General features: G+C 42.2%; 1 protein-coding gene across 17 annotated transcripts in view; it reads right to left on the minus strand.

Annotated features, from left to right (window-relative positions):
- Window positions 1-1,398: 1,398 nt before the first annotated feature.
- ABLIM1 (actin binding LIM protein 1) overlaps window positions 1,399-24,470 on the minus strand; it is a 248,040-nt gene continuing 224,968 nt past the window's right edge. For 4 of the 17 annotated variants that reach the window (XM_019502867.1, XM_019502869.1, XM_019502872.1 and 1 more), the window contains 9 exons: window positions 22,073-22,213; window positions 18,874-18,965; window positions 18,664-18,769; window positions 16,013-16,074; window positions 15,455-15,515; window positions 10,052-10,059; window positions 8,033-8,107; window positions 3,690-3,770; window positions 1,649-1,793 (listed from right to left, as the gene is read on the minus strand). In XM_019502867.1, the coding sequence (XP_019358412.1) occupies window positions 1,680-1,793; window positions 3,690-3,770; window positions 8,033-8,107; window positions 10,052-10,059; window positions 15,455-15,515; window positions 16,013-16,074; window positions 18,664-18,769; window positions 18,874-18,965; window positions 22,073-22,213 (740 nt within the window). In that variant the 3' untranslated portion in view covers window positions 1,649-1,679. Of the gene's footprint in view, window positions 1,794-3,689; window positions 3,771-8,032; window positions 8,108-10,051; window positions 10,060-15,454; window positions 15,516-16,012; window positions 16,075-18,663; window positions 18,770-18,873; window positions 18,969-22,072; window positions 22,220-24,470 lie in introns of all 17 variants that reach the window. The other 13 variants (XM_019502874.1, XM_019502880.1, XM_019502877.1 and 10 more) reach the window with 6 other exon arrangements.

A 24,470-nucleotide genomic window follows, 5' to 3' on the forward strand; every position in this document is an offset into this window, starting at 1 on the left:
CAGCATCTGGAAGACTTGGTCACTGCCTTCTCCTGTCTCCAGCAACAGAAAATACACAGGTGTTTGGTGTCTCCCACAATGAACATCTTAACCCTAAAAGTGAAACCTTGATATGTCTCACCAGACTTGCACTGGACCTAAAAGGAAATCGCCCATAAGCAAACAAGAGACCAATCAATACATTTATACACTGGCAGTTAAGCACCGAGGAAGAGAAGCAGCTGAGCTTTCAGCGGCCAAGCATTCATTCAGGGAGATAGATCAATGTGGTACTCGCGTCCTCCTGTGGATACAGCCTGCTCTCCAAGCCATTCAGTTATATACAGACTGCAGCACAGTGGGAAAAACCTGCAAGCTATATGAGTATAACTTGGTCAACCATCCTTTGCCCTTCTGCAAACCATGCCAAGCACAAAGGAAAAGGAAAATAAAAATATAAATAACCAAGGCTGAAGCTTTGTAGCATCAAAAGAAAGAAAGAAAAATTTCAAACCCTCCTTTTAAAGCACAAGTGAAATTCTGTTAGAACCCAAAAAGAAAGTACTTAACTTCATCTATGGCGCAGCTACATCCGTGTCTGCAACTGCAGCAGTGGTTTAACTAAAAATCTATGTCGGCACAAGATGCTGCAAGATTGCATCTTTTCACACAAGAGCAGTTAAATTGCATCTGCTTGCACAGGATTCAAATTCTCTGCTGGTATCAATCACTTCAACTCCCTGGAAGTTATTTTTCCTAGCAGGGAATTTGGCCCATATTTGGTGGGGTTGAACCAGGGCATATTTGAGAAGAATCTTTTTTTCTTTAAACACTTTACTTCTTCCCATCCCAAACCCCAGACCACACAACAGGAAACCTGCTACTTCTCCACCATTCCCGTTACTTAAATGACTGGCTAAGCCCAAGCCGCATTAATTGAAGCAGAAAGTGTGGAGGAGGGAAGATTAGACAACAAACACAGCAATTCACTACTGATACGCTAGCAAATATATACAAGGACAAGCGGGGAGTTTGCTTGCCAATAATTCAGTTGGTATGCAGCAAAACAGAGCAGTCTGCCTGCCTCACTGGTTGGAATCACAAGAGGAATATGCCATTTGAAAAGAGTCCCAATTAAGGAACAGTTGTGCAAAAAAAAGAGATTTCTGTCATTGTATGGATATACAGGATTTCTCCTTACCTATAGAATATATATAGATACACACACACACATCTCTCTCTCTCTCTCTATATATATATATATATATATATAGAGAGAGAGAGAGAGAGAGATATATCGTTTCAATTATTGGAGAGATTACAGCTACTTCAGTTTACTAAGCATCCTAAGGGCACTTTCTGGCTCTAGCAATTAAATCCATTGTATTATAGACAAAAAAAATAAAGGGAATCTTATCATGGAGGAGAAAAGAGCAGCTTCCTATTGTGTTATATAACATCATGTAAAAAGTTTATACATGTGAAAACTCCTGTCGAGTTTTCTGAACACAGAAATTTCCTCTCCCCTGCCCCCACTGGCAAGTGTTCGTGTTGGCCCAATCGCTATGAATACAAGTGTCCTTATCAGGTTTTCCCTTTTTGTGCAGGAGTGGCTCCTCTCCAGATGGAGTTGAGACTATACAGCATGTTATCCTACGCATTTGCTGTTGGTTGGCTAAGGGGACACAGATGCGGATAGCTCAAAAGAGTTTTGCTTTTTTCTTCATGTTGTTGCGTCTCCACAGAGGTAACTTGTCAAACTCCTGTATCGTCATGCCAAATATTTCCTGGAAAACCTCAGGGGCTAGGTGGCGCTGAAGAGAAGAAGAAAAGACAAGGATCAGTTCTAGCTAAGAAGTTGCTAGAGGACAAATTGGAAAACAGGCCAAGCCAGTTCCGGCGATAATCTGAGGGGCTTGATAGTCATGGGGCATTCATTACTGAAATAACAACGCTTGCTCAGAAAAGTTATCCAAATTCTGATCCATCACCAATGGACCAAGCCTCAACTCTTCCACATGGCTTTTCCTCAGTGTATCTCAAGGCACTTTACAAATGAGGTTGCTATATCATTAATCCCATAATGAGGCTTAATTAGAGAAGGGCTGTAACTTGCTCAAGGTTAACCACCAGGTCATCAGTAGAAGTGGGAAGAGAGCCCAGGACTCCTCTCTTCCAGTCCCATTCATTCCCCACTGTGGTTCCCATCAATTAAACTTCCAAAAACCCTCATGGGGCCATTCTACTAGCCCCATTTTGCAAAGGGAAAAACTGAGGCTAAAGGTGCTTAAAAAGTCTCCAGAAAGGAGGTCCCCAGGTTCATGAATGGGTGGCACCAAGGGAGTATGTTCTGCACAAGAAGAAAGCACAGGGGTGGGAAAAATGATGGATTGGGCCAGAGGCTGGACTCCATTTCCCAGCAGCCCCTGCCCATGTCGCTGCGGTCAGTTTTCATGCAGACCCCACAAATGGGGGGGAGGATGCGACAGCCTGGGGCCAGGGTTTCCATGGAAACTGGCCCCACCAATGCTGGCAGAAAGCTGCTTCGGGGCCGGGGCAGGATGGTCCAGAGCTGGGGCAGAGCCACGATCCACTGCTTGCAGATTGCAGCTGTGCCCTGGCTCCCTGGAAACCAGCTGCTGCAACATGGGCACGGGCTGCTGGGAAATGGAGTCCACCATGGGCCTGATCTGGCCTCTGCCCACCCCTGAGAAAGCACCTAACAACTCAGCTTCCCTTCCTCTTTTGAGGGAGTGATGTCCCTGCATATCCCTGAGCCAAGCCCCCCGTTCCTTCTAGGCACTAGACAGGTTTCTTGCTCAGCAAGTGCTGAGAACGGGGGGAAGGTCTTCTAGATGCACTAATGTAATAAAGGGCAGGGTTATGCCTATAGATTTTTGGCATTTAAAAAAGATGGACAAACAGCCACCCCACTATCTGGGTATCTCTCCAACTATCTCACTATCTCTGTCATGCGCATTCACAAGCAATTGTTGTTTGGAAGCAGCAACATCAACCCTCCTTCTTCTAGACATGGGTCAACCACTAATTGAAAAGTGTTAGCAAGAAACTTCTGCAGGTTATTCCATAAATGCCTATGGTGGAGTCCCTGAAGCATCTGAGCCTGGCTTCCACCAGAGACACAATGCAGAACCTGCTAGACTACTGTCCGGACAGGGTTAGTCCGATGGCTGTAAAACAAGCAAATGCAACATGGACTGGGAATGCACGATGCGAATCGGAGCAGCTCCATCAAGGTGCGTTCACACTAACTCCTACATGCAGATTTGGAACACGGACTGTATTCAGCACCCTTCTGGCCACCTCCTCAATCCTTCTTCCTTGCAAATCATGGCTGCTACGTGCATACTACTTGCATACTGGTTTCTGGCTTCTAGCCCATCCAGGAACAGCACAGAACAACTGCAGATGCTTTGTCTGCCTGAAGAAGGGTCTTTGTACCTGAAAGCTTGCAAAGCAGAATTTTTCCAACTATTGTAGTTGGTCTAACAGAAGATATCAGATTTACCCAAAGATCCATGTCTGCTTATGACCAAGCACGGCCACAACCAACACCCCTGATTGCTATGTGAGGCATTCCTGTGAAGGCTTCTTCCTGTAACCCAGGGCCCAGACAGCTACATTTGATCTTTCAAGCGAGCAACAAGAAACCTCGGCTGAAAGTTTACTTAGGAATTGACTTCTCTTACCTCGAGCCTGGTTCTGTCCACGTCTCTTAGTATTTTATTTCGTCCTCTGTTGGTCACCATGAGCACTTCATATGGATAAATCTGTTAACAGTGTATAAAGAGGGGGGGAAAGAGATACATTTATATTCTAGAGCACAGAATATTCATATATTCTTCTTATAATAACCACACAAATAGAATTCTTGAAAGGAAACTAAAAAAACCTTAAGAAAAGCTTATTTAAGATCCTGAAAGTATAGTCTAGTTTGAGCTAATTTAATACCAAAAGCAAACTGTACCAAATTTTAAAGGTTTAGCATACTTTTGGCCTATTTGGGGGAGGGTTTGTGCTTCACACTTCCTATTATCTGTTATGCAAGGTATAGTACACATTTGTTTTCAACCATAAAGTATAGTTGCATATCTGGTCAACGTTGTGCCCTTTGATGAGTCAACACAGAGTTCATTAAGGCAACAACGAATGATTTATAAGCATGTCTGAAGGTTGCCATAACTTGTACATCTATGAGGAAAAAAGAAAATACATCTATTGTACCAAACAAACATCAACCATTTGAAATACACTCAGAAAAGTTTGCCTTAACAAATAGTTTAGTTACCATGTAGGATGACTGCATTGAATGAAATTCATCAGGTACCTTTTCTTCATGTGTTTCAGATTATTACAGACCTTACACAGGTTCCCATAGTAAATTTGACCCTGACACAGATTGATGGACTTCAGACATTCCTGTAGCTAGATTTTTACATTACAAGTCTTTATGATCTTTAATATGGCAAATATCCATTAAGTCGCCTGTTAAATGTTTTCTCTATTTTTATTTATATTGTACTGAATATCCAGGTATTATGCAGACCAGATGTCTGGCCATAATGCATTTCAGAGGTTAGGGACAATTGTGCTGTTTTTTCCCCTATTTGCTTGGACAGATTTAATCTCATGTTTCTAAAATGAAAAGACTTGAAGTAACATCTTTTTTGCCAACTCTTCCCAAATTAAACTAACACAATCTAAATGATACTCTGGAGAAAGAAACCCATACAATTTGGTGCTTTACATAAGGTGTCTGAATCACAGCCTTGCAATCATGCTTAGTGTCTGCAATGACCCAGAGAGATGATGAGTGCAGTAATGAAATGTCTAACAGTTAGTTCACTGAGCACGGTAACAGGTCCCTGGTTAAGTCCTGACCCAGCTACCTCCAAAGTCAACGCAAGTCTTTCTACAGACTTCAGAGGAAACTGTGTTGGCCTTTATGGCCAGTTGTAGTAGTTATTTTAGTGACTTGGATATTTGGCCAATGGGACCAGGACCGAGACCACCAACCCTTTATTGCAGAGGCAAAAACATCATAAGTCTTTAATATGCTTAATGCCATGAGAAGGGAAAACGTCACAGCTAACATTTGAGTTTTATTGTTTCACTAAAATGTTTATTCCATTGTCACCATTTAAAAAAAACTTTAAAGGCACAAGAAATAAGATTCAGCCATCCGTGAACATACCACTGAGTTTATTGTAATTAATATTTTAAAGAAGGTGGACTTACATACTGATTTGTAAGATATGGTTCTTAATAGACTTTGCCATTCTTATAATTGTACATTTGGTTCTACTTTATACCTTAGAAGTTACATTGTTCATGTTCTATGCTAAAAAAAACCACAGTATACAGAATTAGATAAAACTAAAATATAACTTGTCATAACAGAACCACCACAGTGACCTCAGGAAAAGTTTAAGTTCAAGCTGTGAGGTCAAAAGCATATTTCATATTTAGAAATTCACAACACAGCATTGTTCATAACTCCAGGTTCTATAGGATGCACAAATTCTGTCCTCCTTTTGAGGGACCTTTTGATAGTTTTGGATGTTCTAAAATGCACTGATTTTTATTTTCCAGTTTCTTCATTGGTATTGGGGCACATTCTAGGTACTTTAAATTAATGGAGCCAGGCCAATTCACAGAACCAAATATTTGGGCCCATACTTTTTAAATGTCAACAAAACCCAAAGTTTTACATCAGCAAGATTTTTTCCATCAGGAAAATGACAGAATTTGCTACCCGAAAAACTTTTAAAACATTCATTTTAAATAAGTTGACTACGTCCAGCAACAGCACTGGCAGCAGTAAGGAATTATATTGCATCTGAGAAATCATTAGAATGGATAAGTAGCATCTGAGGAGATGAGAATGGCCCCAAGCTAGATTGTATATAGGTTACTTAAATGTTCATGTATAACGAAGCTTCTAAACCTAGGGTTAAATTCTGGTATAATTCATCGAGAACAGGAAAAGCAATTTTTGTTTACAAAAGCTGCTCTTCAGCCTAAAAGCAGAAATACTGAACCTTAAGACTGTTGTAAAACCAGCAAAAACAGGCAAGCCAGCAGTGGAAGAATGCAGAGAATACAGGCCCAGCTCTGATCGTTAACATGGACTGCTTGTTCCAGTCCCAAATGCATTTACCCAGAGCGGTAGAGTATCATGAAATATGGTGCAGTAATGACTCTTTCTCAACCAATGGACTAAGAATCTCTTTTTTCCCCCATCCAAGAGCAAACTTAAAGCTGATGAAAAGTGCCTGAACTAATAACAGCACTGGAGAACTAAGCCCTTGTCTGCACTGTGAAGTTCAGCTGGCAAAACTGTGTCAGACAGGGGTGTGGAAAGATCACAATCTGTAGCTGATGTAGCGATGATGGGAACACCTCCAGTCTAAATTCAGCTCTTCTAGCAGAAGTCAAACTCTCCCATTCACAGGAACTGGGTAAGTAGCAGCAAAAAACCTCTTCTCTCAATAGAGCCATGTCTATAGCAGGGGGCCCAGGCACCATTGCACACTTAAAAGGCAGCAGGCCCATACAGTAGAGATAGTTTAGGTGTTTTACTGATTGTCAGAACATGGACTGCATGGGCAGAAGCATTACAAGCTTCCCTAGAGACACACAACCCAACAGCTTCACTTCTCAAGCCTAGTAAGACTGAGACTCTCCCCTCAGAGTTTGGGAGAAGTAGCCACCCAATGACTCGGAGGACTGGGAGTGCAGTTCAACCTTTATAGCTGCTTAAATCTTTGCCCTTTTTTTTTACTGAGACCTTATTGCTAGTGCCAGTTTTGGCCAGAGCTGATTCTGGATGGTGCCACGTGTTTTTGGGAAGAACTGTACTGAGGGGCCCAACTCCCATTTAATTTCATATGAACTACGATTCATATTATGTGCTAATAGTTTTCTTTCTGCAATTTTTAAGAGGAGAACACCTAAACTGAGAATAATTGCTTCCTTTGTGTTTTACCAGAAAATCCACGTTATGGTATGAGCTGCGTGCAATCTACACATGGTAACTAAAACAGTCAGTTGCAGTGGCTGTGTTTCATTTTTGTATTGAGAAAAGCCAGGTTTGATGAAGATGTATTAGTCTAAATGTTTGTGTGATAAGTAGATGCAGGCCAAAGGATCACATGAGAGTCTCTTGGTGATCACACAATGCTTTTGCCAATTAGACAGGTAGCTAGGCCAAATCATTCATTATATGTGGCATGCTCACGGCAGTCCAGTACATCTGCAGTCCCATGACACTGTCTCTCAACTGCTCTTGAAAATAATATTTTCATATTCACCTCTGGGCTCATTCTCTAATTTAAATGGAATTGGAACAAAGAGATTCTTAGAACTCAGCTCTTTTGCATGCAGCTGCTATTTAAAATGGGAGGACTTCAGACATGCACATTACCCTTAGTTAGGAAAATCAACTCCTCGTGTGCATAACTGCACTTTATTATACTGCATGGACATCTGAAATGCAGTGAGCAGAGGCCTAGCAGTCATGATGATGAGACTTGTTTTCTAAACCATCAGAATATATGTGTACAACCCTAAATGCCTTTAATAATCTGCTAGTGTTGCCTGCCCATGAATGCTCTGTGGCCGATACTGCCTCAGTACAGCTGAAACTGCCCATCTGGAGTTGTCTGTCTCCAGGGTTATGCACAGTAGTTTTCTACTCTTTTGGTTCTAGGAAGGTGGCAGCTACATTGGAGAGAGGATCAGCTACATGTGGCGTGGCTCAAACACTTTGAACATCTTTGGTTTCTCTCTAGAAGAGCCTTTGACATGTCAAGGCCTGTGGCTCTGCTTGCCCTATCGTGGCGCAGACAGGAGGCATAGCTACTCAAGCCAAGGACCAGAGCAGAGGGAGAAGTTTGGCAAAAGCAGGAGCAATGACTGGGGTGTAGCAAAGGCAAACACCAGAGAGTCAAGACATTTTCTATGATCTCTCATCTGCATTACAGTCAAACCTTCACTGTCTCAAAGGAAAGTGAATAATGTCTGCACTTGCCTTTGGTTCCAACATGTTAGGCATAGACACTCCTCTGTCCATTCTCATTCCAGGGACATGACCATCCGGGAGGGACTGCATCGGATACAGGTACACATCAGACACACAGGTTACACACGCACACACACACAGGGTAAAGGCACTCATGTAATGATGAAAACAGAGGTGAATTTACCCTTAAACCTCCCCTAGGTCCTTATGTTTAACTTTGCTCTACAGAATGCCATCATTACTATTGCTTAGCATTTTGCCAGTGTGAACTGCAGGAGCTCCCAGCACATTTCCCTCCCTTATGGACTATAAGGTAGTGTCAGCTATGTGGGATCACACACAGCTCTCTGTGGAGCCCTTCAACACCAGTCCATAGCCCACCAGAAGTCCCTAAAGAGTGACAGGACCTCTTGTGCCTCAAAAGCTGCACATGCTTCTTCTGTGGGTGTGCAGCTTGAAATCTGAACTCACAGCCCACATAACCCCATTCTGGGACACTCTGAAACTGCTGGACTAGCTTGCTGCTTACATATGTCACAGCCATCCCCTACATGTCTTATCCTGTAAGGTGCTGGAGGTAGACAGCTGAATTTCACCAGATGTTTGGCTTCAAAGATTCCCTTGTTCAGTAGCAAAATAGCAAATACATTAGTCACTGGGACAGTGTTGCTTTGCTCTGATAAAGCAACTGTAAAAAATGGCACCACACATTTCTGCTTAAGTAATTGTTCCTCATAAATAACTACTGCTTGTGATGGGCTCAGTTTACCAGTAAACAGTCTCTTCTTCCAAGTGTTGACAGTGGAAGCTCCACCTAGACCTGGAAGTCGGTCTGGGTTCTTTCCATTTTGCATGGAAAGAACAGCCTTGTCAGCCCTATTACAAAGCTTCCCTTACATTTGAGTCTCCGGCGTCTCCACAATACTCTTCCTGACACCTGCGCAAGCCTTCCTTGGATGTGTACAGGTACAAAAGATTGAAACTTCAGGCCTCAATAAACTCCCACCAAAGTCCATCTCTGCACTCCCTGACTAGTCCTTTAATTGGGAGTATGATGGTTAATTCTGCTGCAGAGGCACCACGAAGACTAGCATGCATCTAACATACTGGCAGGGCAAGTGCACTGGGTTAATGTCCAAAAGTCAAAGCAGTTAATTTTTGTCATTAAAACCAATGGATTTGACTATGACTTCCCATAGAGACAGCTCTATTGTATAAACAGGTGCCACTTCTACACAGTTTCTGTTCAGAGCAGAACCACACTTCAAGGATAATGCAAGAGGATAACATAAATACATTTGATCATCCTCTTGCTGCTAAGCAGTGTCTTTGATATGCTGCATAATACATCTGTCCGTGTATTTAAACTATTTATTAATATTATATAGCATCTGCATTGTGGTAGTGCCTAGATGCCAACCCAGGTGAGGGCCATTTGTGCTGGGGTCCTAACTGCCTAGTGTGGACATTCATTAAAATAAGCACTGGCAACTTTCAGTGGGAACCTGGAGGAGAAGGGCAGAGCACCTACTTCCAGGGAAGCGATGGTGATGGCATCACAGAAGACCACTTCCCAACCTTCTTGGCTGGAGGGTCAATTCCACATTGGCAGCCACGGACAAAAAGGGCGAATTCAGAGCTTACTGTTTAAGATGGGCACCCCCAGAATGAAGAGGGCTGTGTCTACCCTTCTCTTTGGTTGGGACCAGACAAGCAGAGGGAAATCCCATGCTAAGATGCCAAAAAGGAATTACTGGAGATAATTTTCGTTCCATTAACATCACCATGCTGGTCACAGAACTGGCGTTCGGGCCTCCTCACCCAGTTCTGGGACTGTGTCAGGAAGTAACTGAGCTGTGCCTGTTCCTTGTGGATAAACGGCTACCTCATTGATTATGTTTAAGCATGCAGATAAACTGAAACAAAAATGTCGTAAGAAACCCTTTCCTGTAGCAGAAATTCAGATTTGAGTATGAGGGGATGTTCTTAGCTCTGCTGTCAGTTGAGTGGTGAAAACCCATACTCTACCTGGAAATCTGAAAAGAAAAAAAGAAAAAAATCTCATCAGCATCAGACAGCAAAGGTGCCTGGATTGATCACACTCCACAGAAGTATCAGTTTCTCATCCTAAGCAAAATGAGATCATTTTGCAGCCTCCAGCAAACCCCGACTCACTGTTCATCACTCTGGTCCAATTAATCCTTTGTAGAAATGTCTGAAGGTTGTTAGCTGCAATTCCCTAAATGGCATTAGGAACTTTTGTCACCTGTCCTGTATTATTTTATAATTAAGCATAAATTGTCTCCTCCTGCCGTGCAAATGACAGCACTGTAGTTGGCTCTGATGCACTACCACATTTGGGGAGAAATTCAATTTTTTTTGGATGAGCTTGACTCCAAAGGCCAGATCCAACTTCTACCGAAGCAGTTAGAAATATTTAAAAAAAAAAGGGCTTGGCGCTGAAGGTTTTACCCTTTATGAGGAAGCAAGAAAGCTAATTTAACAACATAGCTTTAAAAACAGATTCAGTTAAATCACTGCAATCTGAAACACATGACTTGAATCCGTACAATTTTCTTGTGTAGAGGAGTTTTACATGTTTATACTATAGCATACCAAGAGCTGTGGTGCAGATAGTAGACACACATTTCTTGTAGGTCAATTGGAGTAATATCCATCAATACAAGTGCAAATTATTATTTAAAATACATCATCAAAATGTTATTTCTTTTTGCAAGTACAGCAAGTTCCCACCAGTTAGATATCAAAGGGCTCCTACTGGCACCTTCAGTGCTGCTTGTCCCATACACAGACTGGTCACCATTGTTTATTTTAATGCAGTTTCTCCAGGTATCCCCAAGCTATGAAATCTTGTTTTAAACTGGCCACAAAACTCTCATTTTGGAACAATGTGATTCATTAAAAAAATTCCAATCTACTCAAAATTTTAAAATTTCAAATGATAACAACATTTAAAATAATCTGAATTTTTGAAAAATTAATTATGACAAAGAAAATCTCCGATAAAAACTGTTTAGCTCCCTCTGCTGAATGAGTAGTACAGACACAGCCTCTGGGTGGGGTATCAAAGTGCTTATATTGGAAGCTACGAGGAGTCTGGCGCTTCCCTCCTTCAGGCCTGTACATGGTTAAAGACTCCTAATACCTTTCAGCTCAAGCTGCTTTTGCAAGATAAATTACAACCTCCTAAAAGGAGAGATTGTAATTAAGGACAGAGAAACCAGTTCAGCAAATATCTGAACTGATCACAAAAGTCTCATCTTTCCCTGTTCGGTGAAATGATCCAGGCCTCTAGAAGGGTTGGGTCTCTTTTAAAAAGAAAGGGCAGTTTCATTCAAAGATTTGTGCCCAACATAACTCTACACATTAAAAAGAAGGTCCCTTCGTCTTACCCATACCTCTCCTAAACTCTTTCCAATAGCACAGTTCAGTCATCCCTGCTTTGTGCATTGGCCTTCCTTCTTCCTAAGATAAACTCTACCCTGCTCACTACCTGACTATCCTTCTGCCCCTTATGCCACTCAATTGACCAATCCCGTTTCTATCTGAGCCTTCCTAATGCTAGTCTTGGCTTGCAAAGAGACAGTGGCATCATGCACCACAGTTTTCTGAATCTGAATGAGGCTTTTCATCCAAGGGTCTTCAGCCATTTTCCAAATATTTAATGAAAAGTGCAAAAACATGAGGCATTTCCTATGCAACAAACTGACTTTATTACCTAGTAAAAGTGGAGGGGACATGTGACACACATGCCTACTACAGAGGAAATCACTCCGATTCAGAGTAAAGCTACCCCTTGAAGAATGTGCATTAATTTTAGTATGCAGAATGTGTCCTGTGTCCAGTCTCCTCAACAATTTTATCCATAGGGGGCAGTTTGCTTGATGTAAACTGTCTCCTCCTCTACCTAGTGATCAGGTGCACCTATGGCAGGCAGCTGGATACATGTTTGGTCCTTACTGGGTGCATGTACAGGCATGTATTCATGTGCGGCAATATGCTCTGGTGCATATCACACCAGAGTTTACTGCTCCTGCGCACCACGTTTACATGTGCACCTGGGACTACAGCATGTTTTGGGCAGTCTGGCTGGCAGGGGACCGGGCGGGGGGTGTCAGCCTGGCAGCCCGGGGCTGGTCCAAACCAGCTCAGTGTGCTGCAAGGGGCTGCCTTAGGCACAAGGGTGCTCCAGTGTGGGGCTAGTCAGCAGGTAGCCCCTGCACTGAAGCACCCTCATGCCCCAGCCAGTCAGGTCAGCATCTACCCGTGTGTTGCTGTGCACAGAAAAACTCCACAGCAGGATAATACCTGTATTTACAAGTACTAATCTGCAGCTGAGTTTATTAGTTTCTTGTGGTCTAACAGGGCCACACTTGTAGATACCAAGTAGCTTACTGCAGTGCTAAGTACACAACTCCACAGTAAACATTTCATGTAGACATGCCCACTAGGGAGTAAATTCACTGCAGAGCAAAATCTAAGATAAATAACTATAGTCCTTGTGTTGTGCACCTTAACACCAGCGCTGCAGCATGCAGCTGCTAAGCTGTACACTGGGTAATATCTTCTTATACTGGACAGTTGAATAACCAGTATAAACCATCTCTTAAGAGCAGTGGGAAAATGTCATAGGAAGATGGAAGAGTGTTCCCTAAACTAACTGTGATGTTTAAGACAAACTGTCCACCTCTAGCTGTATTACCATGTAATCGTGTCTATAACAATTAATATGCTGATGCATGTACACACATTGGACTATTCCTATAGCTTTTTACATATACAGAAGTTGCCATTTGGCTTCCTTGTAGCAACACTCTCCCTCTCTTTCTCTGTCCTTATATAACGTGTATGTGTGTGTGTGTGCGCACACATGCCCAGTAATATCATGTCTATTAAAACACAGCAGTTATTCTTGTTCTGGCTTGTATAATAAACAACAGTGCAAGTCAGAAAGAAGGGAACAAATACAGGCTTTCTACTGTTTAATCCAGGTGAGGCTCAGAGAAGAGACCCCTGCAGACTCATTTCTCAGTGACTCATTCATTAGGTCAAACTGAAATACTGGATCTACTCTGCAGTTCTGGGCTAGCTCACTGGAAACTCATAAAGGCTTTATCTGTGCACACTAGTCCATTAGGATCCTGCCCTCCTGAAACTTTAGAGCAGTGATGCTCACCATTTTGGCTCTGCCTACCAGAAAAATGGTACAGGGCTGGTCTGTGGGTAGGATCAGACTCTGTGCTGTGACAGCGTGCCCCCCACCTCCCCCCCAGGATCAGGCCCTGGGGTCCAGTGCTGCCTCTGTGCATTGGGACTGGGCTCCAGGGCCCATGCTGCCCCCACCCATTGGGGATGGACTCTGCGGCCCTACACTATCCCTTAGGCCCTATGTGCCAGGACTGTGCTCCAGGCTGCCTTGTACACCCAATCCAGCATGCAGGGCCATAACCAGGGGGCCATGGAGACTCCTGTGGGCTGGACAACCGGATCTAGCCCATGGACTGGGGACTGTGCACCCCTGCTTTAGAGTAGTGGTTCACATCCACAGGGCCATCATTTCTGCTTGAATGCACTGAAGTTTATTACAAGAGATTCCCTGCTTGCCAGAGAGGAAATTAAGAAATCCCAGGTGCTAAGACCTTAAGATCAACCTTAAAATCTTTTGGAAAAATATCAGGGGAGTAAGCCAAATAAACAACATAAGATGGCTGAGCAAATCCAGCTGTCTCATGTCAAGAGGTCTAGGTTCATATTCCAGTCTAAGCCTACACCACAAATATAATCATGTGTTTTGTGAGCAGATCACAACACCCACAACGACCAGCCACAAACACCTACAGAACAATCGAACAGTGCCTGCATCACGGAAACATGTGGGGAGGCCTCTTGTACCACCTCTGGAGGAGCGCAGTTCAAGGGGAGCTTGTAGACAGAGAGTTACCAGCAGCGTATGGTATGATGTTTTCTGGAGTGCTGTACTGCACACTGGCCAAGCGAGTTAGCAGTCCTATGCAAGCAGCAGAATAACCTCATTATCTCCTCCTCAAAAGAAGATGCAATGAGTCAACCAGGGCCTCTAAGCCAGGTGACACATGAGTAACTATCAGGCTTTAAACACATGTGAACACAAACTTTATTCAAAATTAATCACTTTATTTTCCACGCACCCATTTGCAAGGGAAGGTAAAATCATAAATGAAAAGCAGAAAAAAAACGCTCATTTCCGCTTCCCCCTCTCAATTCCCCAGATTAAAGCAGCTTCCCTTGGCTGAGGAGGATTGTATGGGACTCTGTTCCTGGCCCAAAAAGGTAATTCTAGGAAAGAGACAAATCTAATCTCCAGTACTGCTAGGAGAGCCTTGATAGCTGCAAATTTAAGGAGTGAGGGATGTCACGTGGCAGCCCTAGGTTCAAAGCCACTTGGGTGGCCCACAAAAGTGGACGTTCAAATATGTTTTAAAGGTTGTAAAGCATTTCTCCTCCCTTAGAGAAGGCTCACTCCTCTCTTGACGTCTTTTGTCACTCTGGGCTTGGGCATCTGTATTACCAGAACCAGTACAACCTCTAACGTAAGCTGGAAGTACTACATGTGATTGGTACTTATGAACAGCCCTTATCTTGCTGTCAGGAGGGTTACTGGTTATGATGGAGTCCTGAATAAAACCAGGAAAGGGGAGATCAGACTCAGAACCCATATATGCAATCTTAATACCTTACAACCCTGAGTTTTAGGAATGAACCTGAAAGAAGAATGTTGCTTTTACACAGTTGGTTTCATTTTTAAAACAGCCCAGTCAAATCCCAGATGCACTTGTACACTCAAAAAATGAGACTGCATATCTCAGTAGCAGATCAGAAAGTGCTCTGCAAAACGACCTTGCGACTTATACATTGCATGCTGCTCCCAGCAGAAATAAAGCCTCTTTTTTGCCTGAATATAACTATTTGCATGCTTACCATGCCAAAAAGGGAAAATGAGACACTGGACAAAATGCATTACTTAGCTAAGTCGCATAACAAGCCAGAGGCAGAGCTGGGCTTAGCGCTCCTTAGTTTACCTGGCACCTAACTGCCGAGCTCACGGCCTTTCAGACCAGAATGTCTAGGGTTTATCATTTGTGAATAAGTAACAAGAGGAAAGCAGAACTGTGCACATCCTTGAGTGCATCCATATGGCCTAACTCCATTTACACTAGTGCCAGATCCATGCCTTGCTATAAATGAGAATAAGAACTATAAGGAAGATCAAACAAAAATACTAGCTTAAAAAGTGCAGCCGGGGTAAAGTGCTGTGAACAGGCCCAAGACCAGCCATGTCTATACTCTTCAAATGGAAGAGTAGAAACCAACATGAGCATCACGGCACACTCAGGGACAGAAGCAGTGTATGAAAAAATGCCTTCACCTTACCTCGACCACCACCGCTCACGTCACCATAGCTGTTGTACTGACCAAAATCTGTAGACACCGGCTGTGACAGGAAAGCAGAGACAGAGGTGTGGGTACACAGGTCATGTTTAGGGAACTACCAAAATTGAGGCAGCAGACAGGCAATTTCATGGGCTGATCCCATTGGGAAACCAGCATTTTATTTTTATTAAGTTTTTCTTTCCTGATGATTCTGTACAAAATTGAGGAAACAGCTGTCTTTCACGGTTTCCGTAAAAATCACGAAATTGCTATTTGAGTAGGTCCCTAGCCATGTTTTGTGAGCATGCCACTTTTTTCTTGCATAACAACTTGCTTTAGATTTGTACTATTTGTGCTTACAGGTTTTGTTTGCAGTTTACACAATCTCTGACAGAATCCACTTGTGGGAAGGAAAGATGAGAGTTGTTTTACTTATGCAAGATTTAATAAATGAGACCGGTCAAATTTAAAGAAATGATATGGCATCAAGAAGAAAAAAAATTCTCTAGACTGTACATTAATGCCAATTTCTGCTTCTCCCCACTGCTGGCATCTTACCCTGTGCAGTCCATTTCTTCCATAGCCAGGAAGAGAGGAGGTCTTGGAGGCTGCAGCATGTGCTGTGGAATCGAGAGGAGAAAAATCTCTTATTAGAACATTACAAATGCGCTGGAAAAGTTAAATCTGAACACTGTGAGAATCAATTAGGGTCTTTAGCGACCAAAGTCTACAAACATGACTGACAGAGCCAAAGATGTATACAACCAATCAACATGTCCTTATCTGTGCCCCATAGGTCAATGACCACATTAAAGGGTTATGACCCCAAAACTGTTCCCTAAGGTCATATATCATTTGGTGCATCATGAAAGGAGATGATCAGGGAGTGGCACTGAGTTGAATAGCTGCAGCATGGAAAATTCAAGCAAGTCTCCAACTGTTTTGACAGGGAGTCTTCAAGTAAAATCAGGACCCCTCTGCATAGGTCAGAATTTGGCAAGAAATCAAGGCTTGCTTAGCTCAGTGAGTCTCAAACAGGGTGCTGCAGCACCTTGGGGTGCCATGAAATCCTTTAAAGGGTACCATACAGTATTAGTACTGTTAGGTGTGCAGACACCTAAATGATTCACCCAGAGATTTCAAATAGGAGTCAAAAACATTCTGCCCCGTGGTGGTCTTTCCGAGTTCATTTGCAACAGAAGAACTGCTCTATTATTTTCTTGTAGTCAAAAAACCAATGAAAGCTAAGAGCTGGCATTTTCTGAGGGGTGCCTTGAATCTACCAAGGTTGAGGACCACTGGCCTAGTTATTGCTTACATCATTTGTGCAGCTTCATGTGATTAAAACAGCAATAAAGGGCAGGAAAATGCACTTAATATTGCTGGACTGGGTGGGTCCATGTTAAACTGCCACAGGCAATTCCTCACATAGTACAACGGCTTGTAGTGTCTTGTCACGTCCCCTGAAATCTAATGAGTTTCATCTCTATATTCTCTTTATCGCAACTGTCACAACAATCATGAAACTCCCAGCTGAAACTGAAGCTTAAGCAAATTTGAAATGGAGACCGGGAAACCTAGCACACTTTGCAGTTTGATTCCTCAGCCTTCTTCCTCAATTGTAATATCACAAAAGGAGGAAAAAAAACTTGAGCTTGGTCCTACACCGCTGCACTCTGAGGTTTTGCCATTCATTTAATCAGGATCAAGATCCAAGTGAATAGAAATGGTTGAATCTCAATAGGTTTGGGGTTTGGTGTGATCAAACCTTCAGATCCAAAGTTATCTCAAAATTGCATAACGGTAACTTACCTGATTAGGAGTGGCGTGAAACAGCAAGGAACTAGGCTGCCTTGTTGTTTCGTGGAGCTTCTGCCTAATATTCTAGCTGACACCATAAAATGCAGAGGCATAAAGGCATTTTTATGACTTTCAGTTGTAACTGTGTAATTCTGGCTATGCATACTCGTAGCTACTACTAAAGACTATTATGGTGTTACAGCTGCATTTCCACAGTTGATGGTGTTACTCATTTTCCACAATTAAACCTCTTTTTTCCCCTTTGCACAAGGAGCGTTCCTTCTCACGCTCCTGGACATATTCTTTCAACTAGATTTGTTGCCCTTGTAGTCTCCAGGTCAAGACAACGTATTTTGGCACAGGTGACATGGGACGAAGGACATGAGGAACATGAGAAGATAAGGGGCTTTGAAAAAAGAGCATGAATGAGTTTGAGCCGCAATTCCCATGAGGAAGAGGTGCTGTGGATTGGCACTAATGTAACTGTGCAGAAAGGCATGGCATGGCTGGCGCTAAGGTGGCATTCCTGCCAGGTGTATCATTAATGAACATTCATAAGTCCTGACATTACTGGAGAGACTCCAGCTCTCAGAAAGGTGACAGAGGGGTTTTAAGTCCAAGGCTGGCTCTTCTCTCCCTCATAACAGAGTGGGGCTGGAAGAGCTGCAGAGACAGAACACACTGCCTGAGAAAAATGAGAGAATCTCATTTTGCTTGCAGCCATCCCTTTGGATGACTCAGTAATGACAATGCCAAACTCCACCGAGAGTTGTTCTCGCTCTTTCTTGGCCTGAAGCAAGATATTGAGCTGCAGATGTTGAGCTGCAAAGTCCTGAGGGTGAAGAGAGACAGAAACCCACAAAGGGTAATCCTCAGAGTTCTGGGAAGGCTACAGAGATGTATTAAGGATTAACAACAAAAAAAGCACTATGGATGATTCACTTTTGGCTGCACTGTTGACTTCCCTGTAAGCCACCAGCTAAGTGGAGATGATACTTTTGCCTTTTGTCTGGAATGCTGTATGTCCAACTAAGATGCTAGCTGAGAAGACTGACAAGGACTTGCTGTGCTCTGTCAGGTGCTGCCCTGCCCCTAAAGACACTGCTGATTTCCTCCTATCATGTGGGAAAGGCTAAAAGGCTAAGATCAAGGTTAGGCAAGGTGGATGTTTAGTCTGTTGTAATTTAATAGTTTGCAACAGTTCCAATTCCTTGGCTTTGCATCACTCACTATGTATAGGTGGCCAATACTCCAAGAAATTTCTTCTAATGTCCTCAACTTGACATTTCTCTTAAGTTTAAGAAGCCAAAGGGTTTTTAGGACTTAAAGCAATATCCAGGTATACATCGCCCAGGCCACAACAGACCACTGACAGCCATTTACAGCTAGATTTCAGTTTTGCTGCTTACATGAATTCACTGGAGAGTCATAACGACTGGCAGAAAGGGATGGCCTATCACGGGTCTCCTTTTCCATTTCTTCTTTTAATATTAACTGTCCCAGCCCCGAGTTGAGCTATAAATGAGAAGAGAAAATATATATGTAATGAAAATATCATTGTCCATTCCAGAGGCTATTGAAGACTCTGACAAAATATTTAAGACGGGGTCATTAACAACCTTCATGAGCTGCTCCTCCTGTAGCTGTCGACGTCTCTGTAGCTCCTCATCCTCTTCCTCTCTGCCACTTGATCTGCGTCTCATGTCAGCGCCTGCTTCCATAAAACCACAGTACAGAGAGAGCTCCTCACATCAGGTCCACTACACCTTCAAGATCTTAGTATTACTACGAAGTACTATTTAGCTTGCTACTTTGCTGAACAATGCAAGTAAAGTTTGCCTGCGGCCTCCAGACATTTTCAAGATCCACACTAAGAAGTGAAAACAGCCACACCCACCCACTCCTCTCATTCTTTTGGCTTCATGCTAAAATCAGCAAATTGTTAAACAGAACATGGGTTTCCAAACTGTTAGGCAACTGTATCAGATGTAAAAAAAAAAAACAACTTTGGCCAGACACAACAGTGTGCACAATCTCCCATGCACATGCTCCCTTTAGGCTGTTCCAAAATCCAGTTAACCAGCAACAGGGCTGGAGATTCCCTAGTTACACAACTGCAAGACTGGTGTCTGGAACAGCCCAAAGCTTCAGAGTCATTGGAACATGTACAAGTGAACCAAAGCTGAACAGCAGTGACATATCAGCGCCTACTAAGAAGCCAAGAGCCAACTGTCAGGAGAAGGGTCACGGAAGAGTATTGTTACATGCATAAATAGCCAAGAACAAATATCCTCATTGTCATTTATACTTAGGACTTGTCTACATTGGCCACCTAAGGCAATTATTCTGAATAACTATTTTAAGGAGGAATTACATTGCATTAAAATCCTATGTGGATACACTTCAGAAATAAAGTAGCCTTATTTCAATTTGGTTCCTATCAGTTTCAAAGTGAAATAAGATCAGTCAAATTAACACCTCTGATTATGCTAAAGTGAATGAAGATCACTTTACTTCTGAGCGAGAATAATCCTCCATGGATTCAATGCATTTTAAAGTCTCACCTGAATTCATCTTTACTTTTGTGCATTTTCCTGTGTGTAAATGTACTTCCTGTACATGGAATTGGCTTAGTGAGAGTGAGAACATTTTAGTGAACACACTGGATGCAACAATATTGATGCCAGGTGTATTCTCTCTTCAAAGGCCATCTCCTGATGTACTTAGACATTTTTCAATCAGCCCCGGCTTAGGCAACACTTGCATTGCCACCGAGCGCCATCGATTCCCATCCCCAGCAATGGGCAATGATGAATTAAGCAGCAAGGATGAGGGAGCATGAGAACAAAAGAGCAGCCCTCAGCACAGAACAGGCAAGGCTGGAGTAATACAAAAGGGCTGTGGGGAGAGAATTCAGGGACAGAGGACTGCACGATGCAGGGAGAAGGAGAGTGGGTGAGCTATACCCCAGCTGGGTAGGTGCTTAGCAGGAGGGTGCACCCCTTCTAAGGTGGTGCCCTGCACTTTCGTAGGCTGAACTGAATCTCTCTGTCCCTCTCTTAGGTTGGGCCGCAGGTTGCCAGCCTTGGCGTTTGGATATTTACATGGAATATAATGCGATGCAAGAAATTGTAACATTGCTGCTAGTGTGGAAATAGTTAAGAGGTTATAGAGATTAAATTCTCTAAGTGCTAAATATACAGCCCTTTGCTTTTTGCACAATAGTTGGAACAGGCATATTGTTTTTTATTGTAATGTTTAGCTTAGCTCTGTGAACAAAATAGCAGATTCAGACCCCTGTTACATATGTTACACAAATATCTGGTTAATCACACAACCAGATTAACCACTAAATTTAGACCAGTCACATGTGCAAAGTCGTTATCACACAATTAACTGGTGCAATATATTTAGACCAGCCACATATGAAAAGTAATTACCGCATGGTAAAAATGACTATCCTGCTATAAAAAGAGTTAACCAGCTATAAAGTTAGTGCTTGGAAACAGTGCAATAACTCTATAGCTGGTTTCTATCCAGCTTTAATTTGAACATGTAGCAGGGTCCTCACTGAAATCAGGTGACCAATCTAAATGCTTTGGCCTAATGCATTTGATTTTTAACCATGCACATTAATAAGTAAAGGTCATACTTATTCCTGAATATAAAATAGCTTCAGGGGCATTTTGGCCACTACAGTGTGCAATGCCATGACTACATTGTTAAGAAAAATGAAGCAACTTGAGAGCCACCATACAAAACACAGCAGCATTACAGTGCAGTCCACTGCCAGGAGGCTGTTGACTGGGGGATCATGGACCTTCCCACTGTGAGATAATTTATTGGGGTGTTGTTACCACTAGTATTATCAGGAAAATTGAATACACCCAGGAGTTACCAATTTGATTTTCAGGGTTGTGAAGTTTCAGCTAGAATTCAGGGGACATTGCCAGACAGCTGATGTCCTCTGATTCACATAGCTCGCCTCATTGTCCACCAAGGAGCTTCTAAACCCTGGCAGAGGTCTCCAAATTGTTACACTGAATGTACTATCATATGACAAGTGTTAAGTTCTTCAACAGAAAACAGAAGCAACGGCTGAGGACCCACGGTGCTGGGGAGATGATTTCATGACATAATTGCATTCAAGTGTCTGTTCATCCCTGGAACATTTAAGTTAGGCGTGCACATCTCTTCTGATGGGACTCAGCACAGGCACAGATAAGACAACAGATACAATACTAAAACAAAATAGGATTGTGTATGTGGTTCAAAGAAAACACGATCTATGAGACACCCAAGACAACACTGTGGAAGAAAACAAATATATATATATATTCTGTGGTAATGGGGTAGACAGAAAACACGCCTTGATGTGGCCTGAACTAGACCACAGTGCTCCATGCCACCGAAAAAGTGGTCCAAGAAATTACATCTGCTGCTATATCTCTGCTGCTAACATACAATTTGAAGATGAAATAAATAATAACTGAAAGAAGTCAGGCTTCTGTGGTATTTTCAAGAAGTCACTCTGTCCATAAGCATTTGTACAGGAAATGTATGCATTTCCTCTCTAGATTAACATCTGTGTTAACAGTGTCAATGCTCTTTTGTCAAACCTTTTTCCTTGATTAAACACTTGTGGTACAGGAGTGTCCAGAGATCAAATTGGACCGAGGCCTCATTGTACTAGATGGTGAACAAACACAGGCAGACAGATTTCCTGACCCCAAGAGATTACAGTTTCAAGACAAGTCTGAGTCATTTAGTTGTAACTCTTAAATCCACATCACTTAGATAATTCCTCTTTTTGCATACCTATGGCCGCAAGGGAGGGAGGACCTGGCCAGTGGTCCGTCTCAATCTTTGGTATCTCGTTGGGTGCTGGCGCATGGGCTGCTGGGAACTTGGAGGACTTGATGATATCCTCGGAGGACTTGCTCTGTGCTGCCAAAGCAGCTGCATCTAGATGGCAATCAGGGGAACTTAGCTATGTTACAACCTCTATCAATGTCATGGTTTTCCTTACTTTGGCAACATTTTATAGAGTATAACCATCAGTTTTGAAGTGTATGTGCTGTTCTTTGCCTTTCTTGTTCCAAATTGCAGCAAACTAAACCCTTCCCCTTATTAATGTCTTAGAATCAAATATAAGCAGACCCCACACAAAACCCTGGATTTTATTAGAATTGCACTCTTCAAATTCTTAAACAAAGAGAATGCAAGCACATATAGCAAGCAGTATTTGACAATATCTTAGCTGATCATTAATGAAGAGTTCAGTGCATGGGTTCCCTTCCCTTTTGAGTAAGAATAAAAGGAAAGTTCAGTGCAGTCGTACTAATTTGAAATGTACTACATTTAAAAATATCTCCTATTCCCTTGTAAAAAAATTGTAGAGTCAAAGGAATTTACAGCAAATAAACAAATGCATCTATCACTGGACCGTCTATGCTGCGTGTACTAATTCACTGTTCAGTAGTGACTAAAGCAGGTCTGAGTTTATTATAAATAGTAAACTTCATCCAGACCAACTCAGCATGTGCAGTCTCCAGGAAACAAAAGTTATCATGCACTCCAAAGGAAACCCAGAATCTTCTCTCACCAGCACGGCATGAACTTAAGAATGAAGCCTGGGTGAAAATCTTTAAAGTGTTTTAAAATATGGAGATGCACACTACGAGTTTCATCTGATGACAACAGACCAGAAAAATCCAATATGATTTACTTTGTATTATGACAGCCTAATTATCTCTTAATATGCAAAATGTTCGCCTGAATCAATTCATTTTGTATTAGATTATCAAATTAGAGGCAGCACTCTTGGACCTCTTTTCAACAAACGACATCTGCTACGAGAAAACAAGGAAATGTTTAAAGAACTGATTCATTTCAGCTTTACCTTCTTAATGTTCAGCACTTTGGCTTGAGATTATTTAAGTAACATGAGAGACTGGGCTAGCCTTTTCCCTTTAAAATTAATGGGAACAGCTCCTCCAAACCCTTCAGACTATTTGGGTAGCATCAGTATTAGTGTCTACTGAGAAAGTTAGAAATTTTTAAAATAGAGGAGGTTCTACATATAAGCACACACAAAATGTGGGGTAGCTGCTTGGGGATTATAAAAGCATGACTTCGATCAGTACTTACGGATTAGAATTGGTGAGGTCAGTAGTTATACATTTTCATGTTAATGGGAGGGTGAGAAGACACAATAAAACCATAAAAAACAAACAAAAATAACATTAAAAAAAATTAAAACAAGCAGATGGGTAAAAAACAAAAAGAAAAATTAACAAAAGATGACCTACATCAACAGCAGTGTTTTTCTGTGAAACTCTCATTTCTCAATCCAACACAGGGACCTTCACAGTTTTTTTTCCTCATTATGAACTCTGTTACTCTCCGCTCATCTAACACCTATGGTTACTGGTCTTTTGCTGCTTAATGTCAGAAAGAAATTATGTCGAGTGAAAGGTCTCCACAAGCTAATGAAAAACCCTCAAAAAGAACAGGACGGTGTCCTTCACCAAAATAAAAAAGGCTAATCCTATCACCAGTGCTGAATTTACAAGAAAGAGGAATATGTTCAGTAATAACAAAGACCATGCTCCATAGCATAAGGCCGCGGCAAGTCAACTAGCTGCTCATACCATTGTTACAGCACATGCAGAAACAATGCCAACTTGGAAGGAAATTAGAATATCACTGGTATGAACCAACTTCTGTAACAGGACATTGGGAAAATAAACAGACTTTGCTATCCAAGGTCTTTCACTGGCTTTGACAGTCAAATCAGCCCCCACCAGAGATATGTCACTTGCAAAATCTTCAAAAATTATAAATATTCCTAGCTCCTTATGCATTTGGAATACTAGCCTGCTAATCAGCATCTGTACATTTAATGTGGTAACTAAGGGCAGTGCTTTATTTACCCAAAACAAAAGGAACAAGATCTGTTTCACCACATTGAAAAATGACAAATTAGTCTTACCATGATGAACTCCTTTAGTCTGGAAAAGTAAACTCAAAGCCATGAGACACAGCTAGGGTATATGCATCATGTTAAAGGCACAGAGTGAAATCCTTGTCCTGTTTAGGTCAAAGGGAGTGTTGCTACAGACTTCACCCAAGCCATCTACATCGGGCAAATGAAATTTTTTTTTCAAAGATGTAATTACCTAACTGCTTGAGCAACTGAGCTGTTTTTAAATAA

Source organism: Gavialis gangeticus, unplaced genomic scaffold (genome assembly GCF_001723915.1).
Source record: "Gavialis gangeticus isolate Ggan-Ray unplaced genomic scaffold, GavGan_comp1, whole genome shotgun sequence".
NCBI lineage: Eukaryota > Metazoa > Chordata > Crocodylia > Gavialidae > Gavialis > Gavialis gangeticus.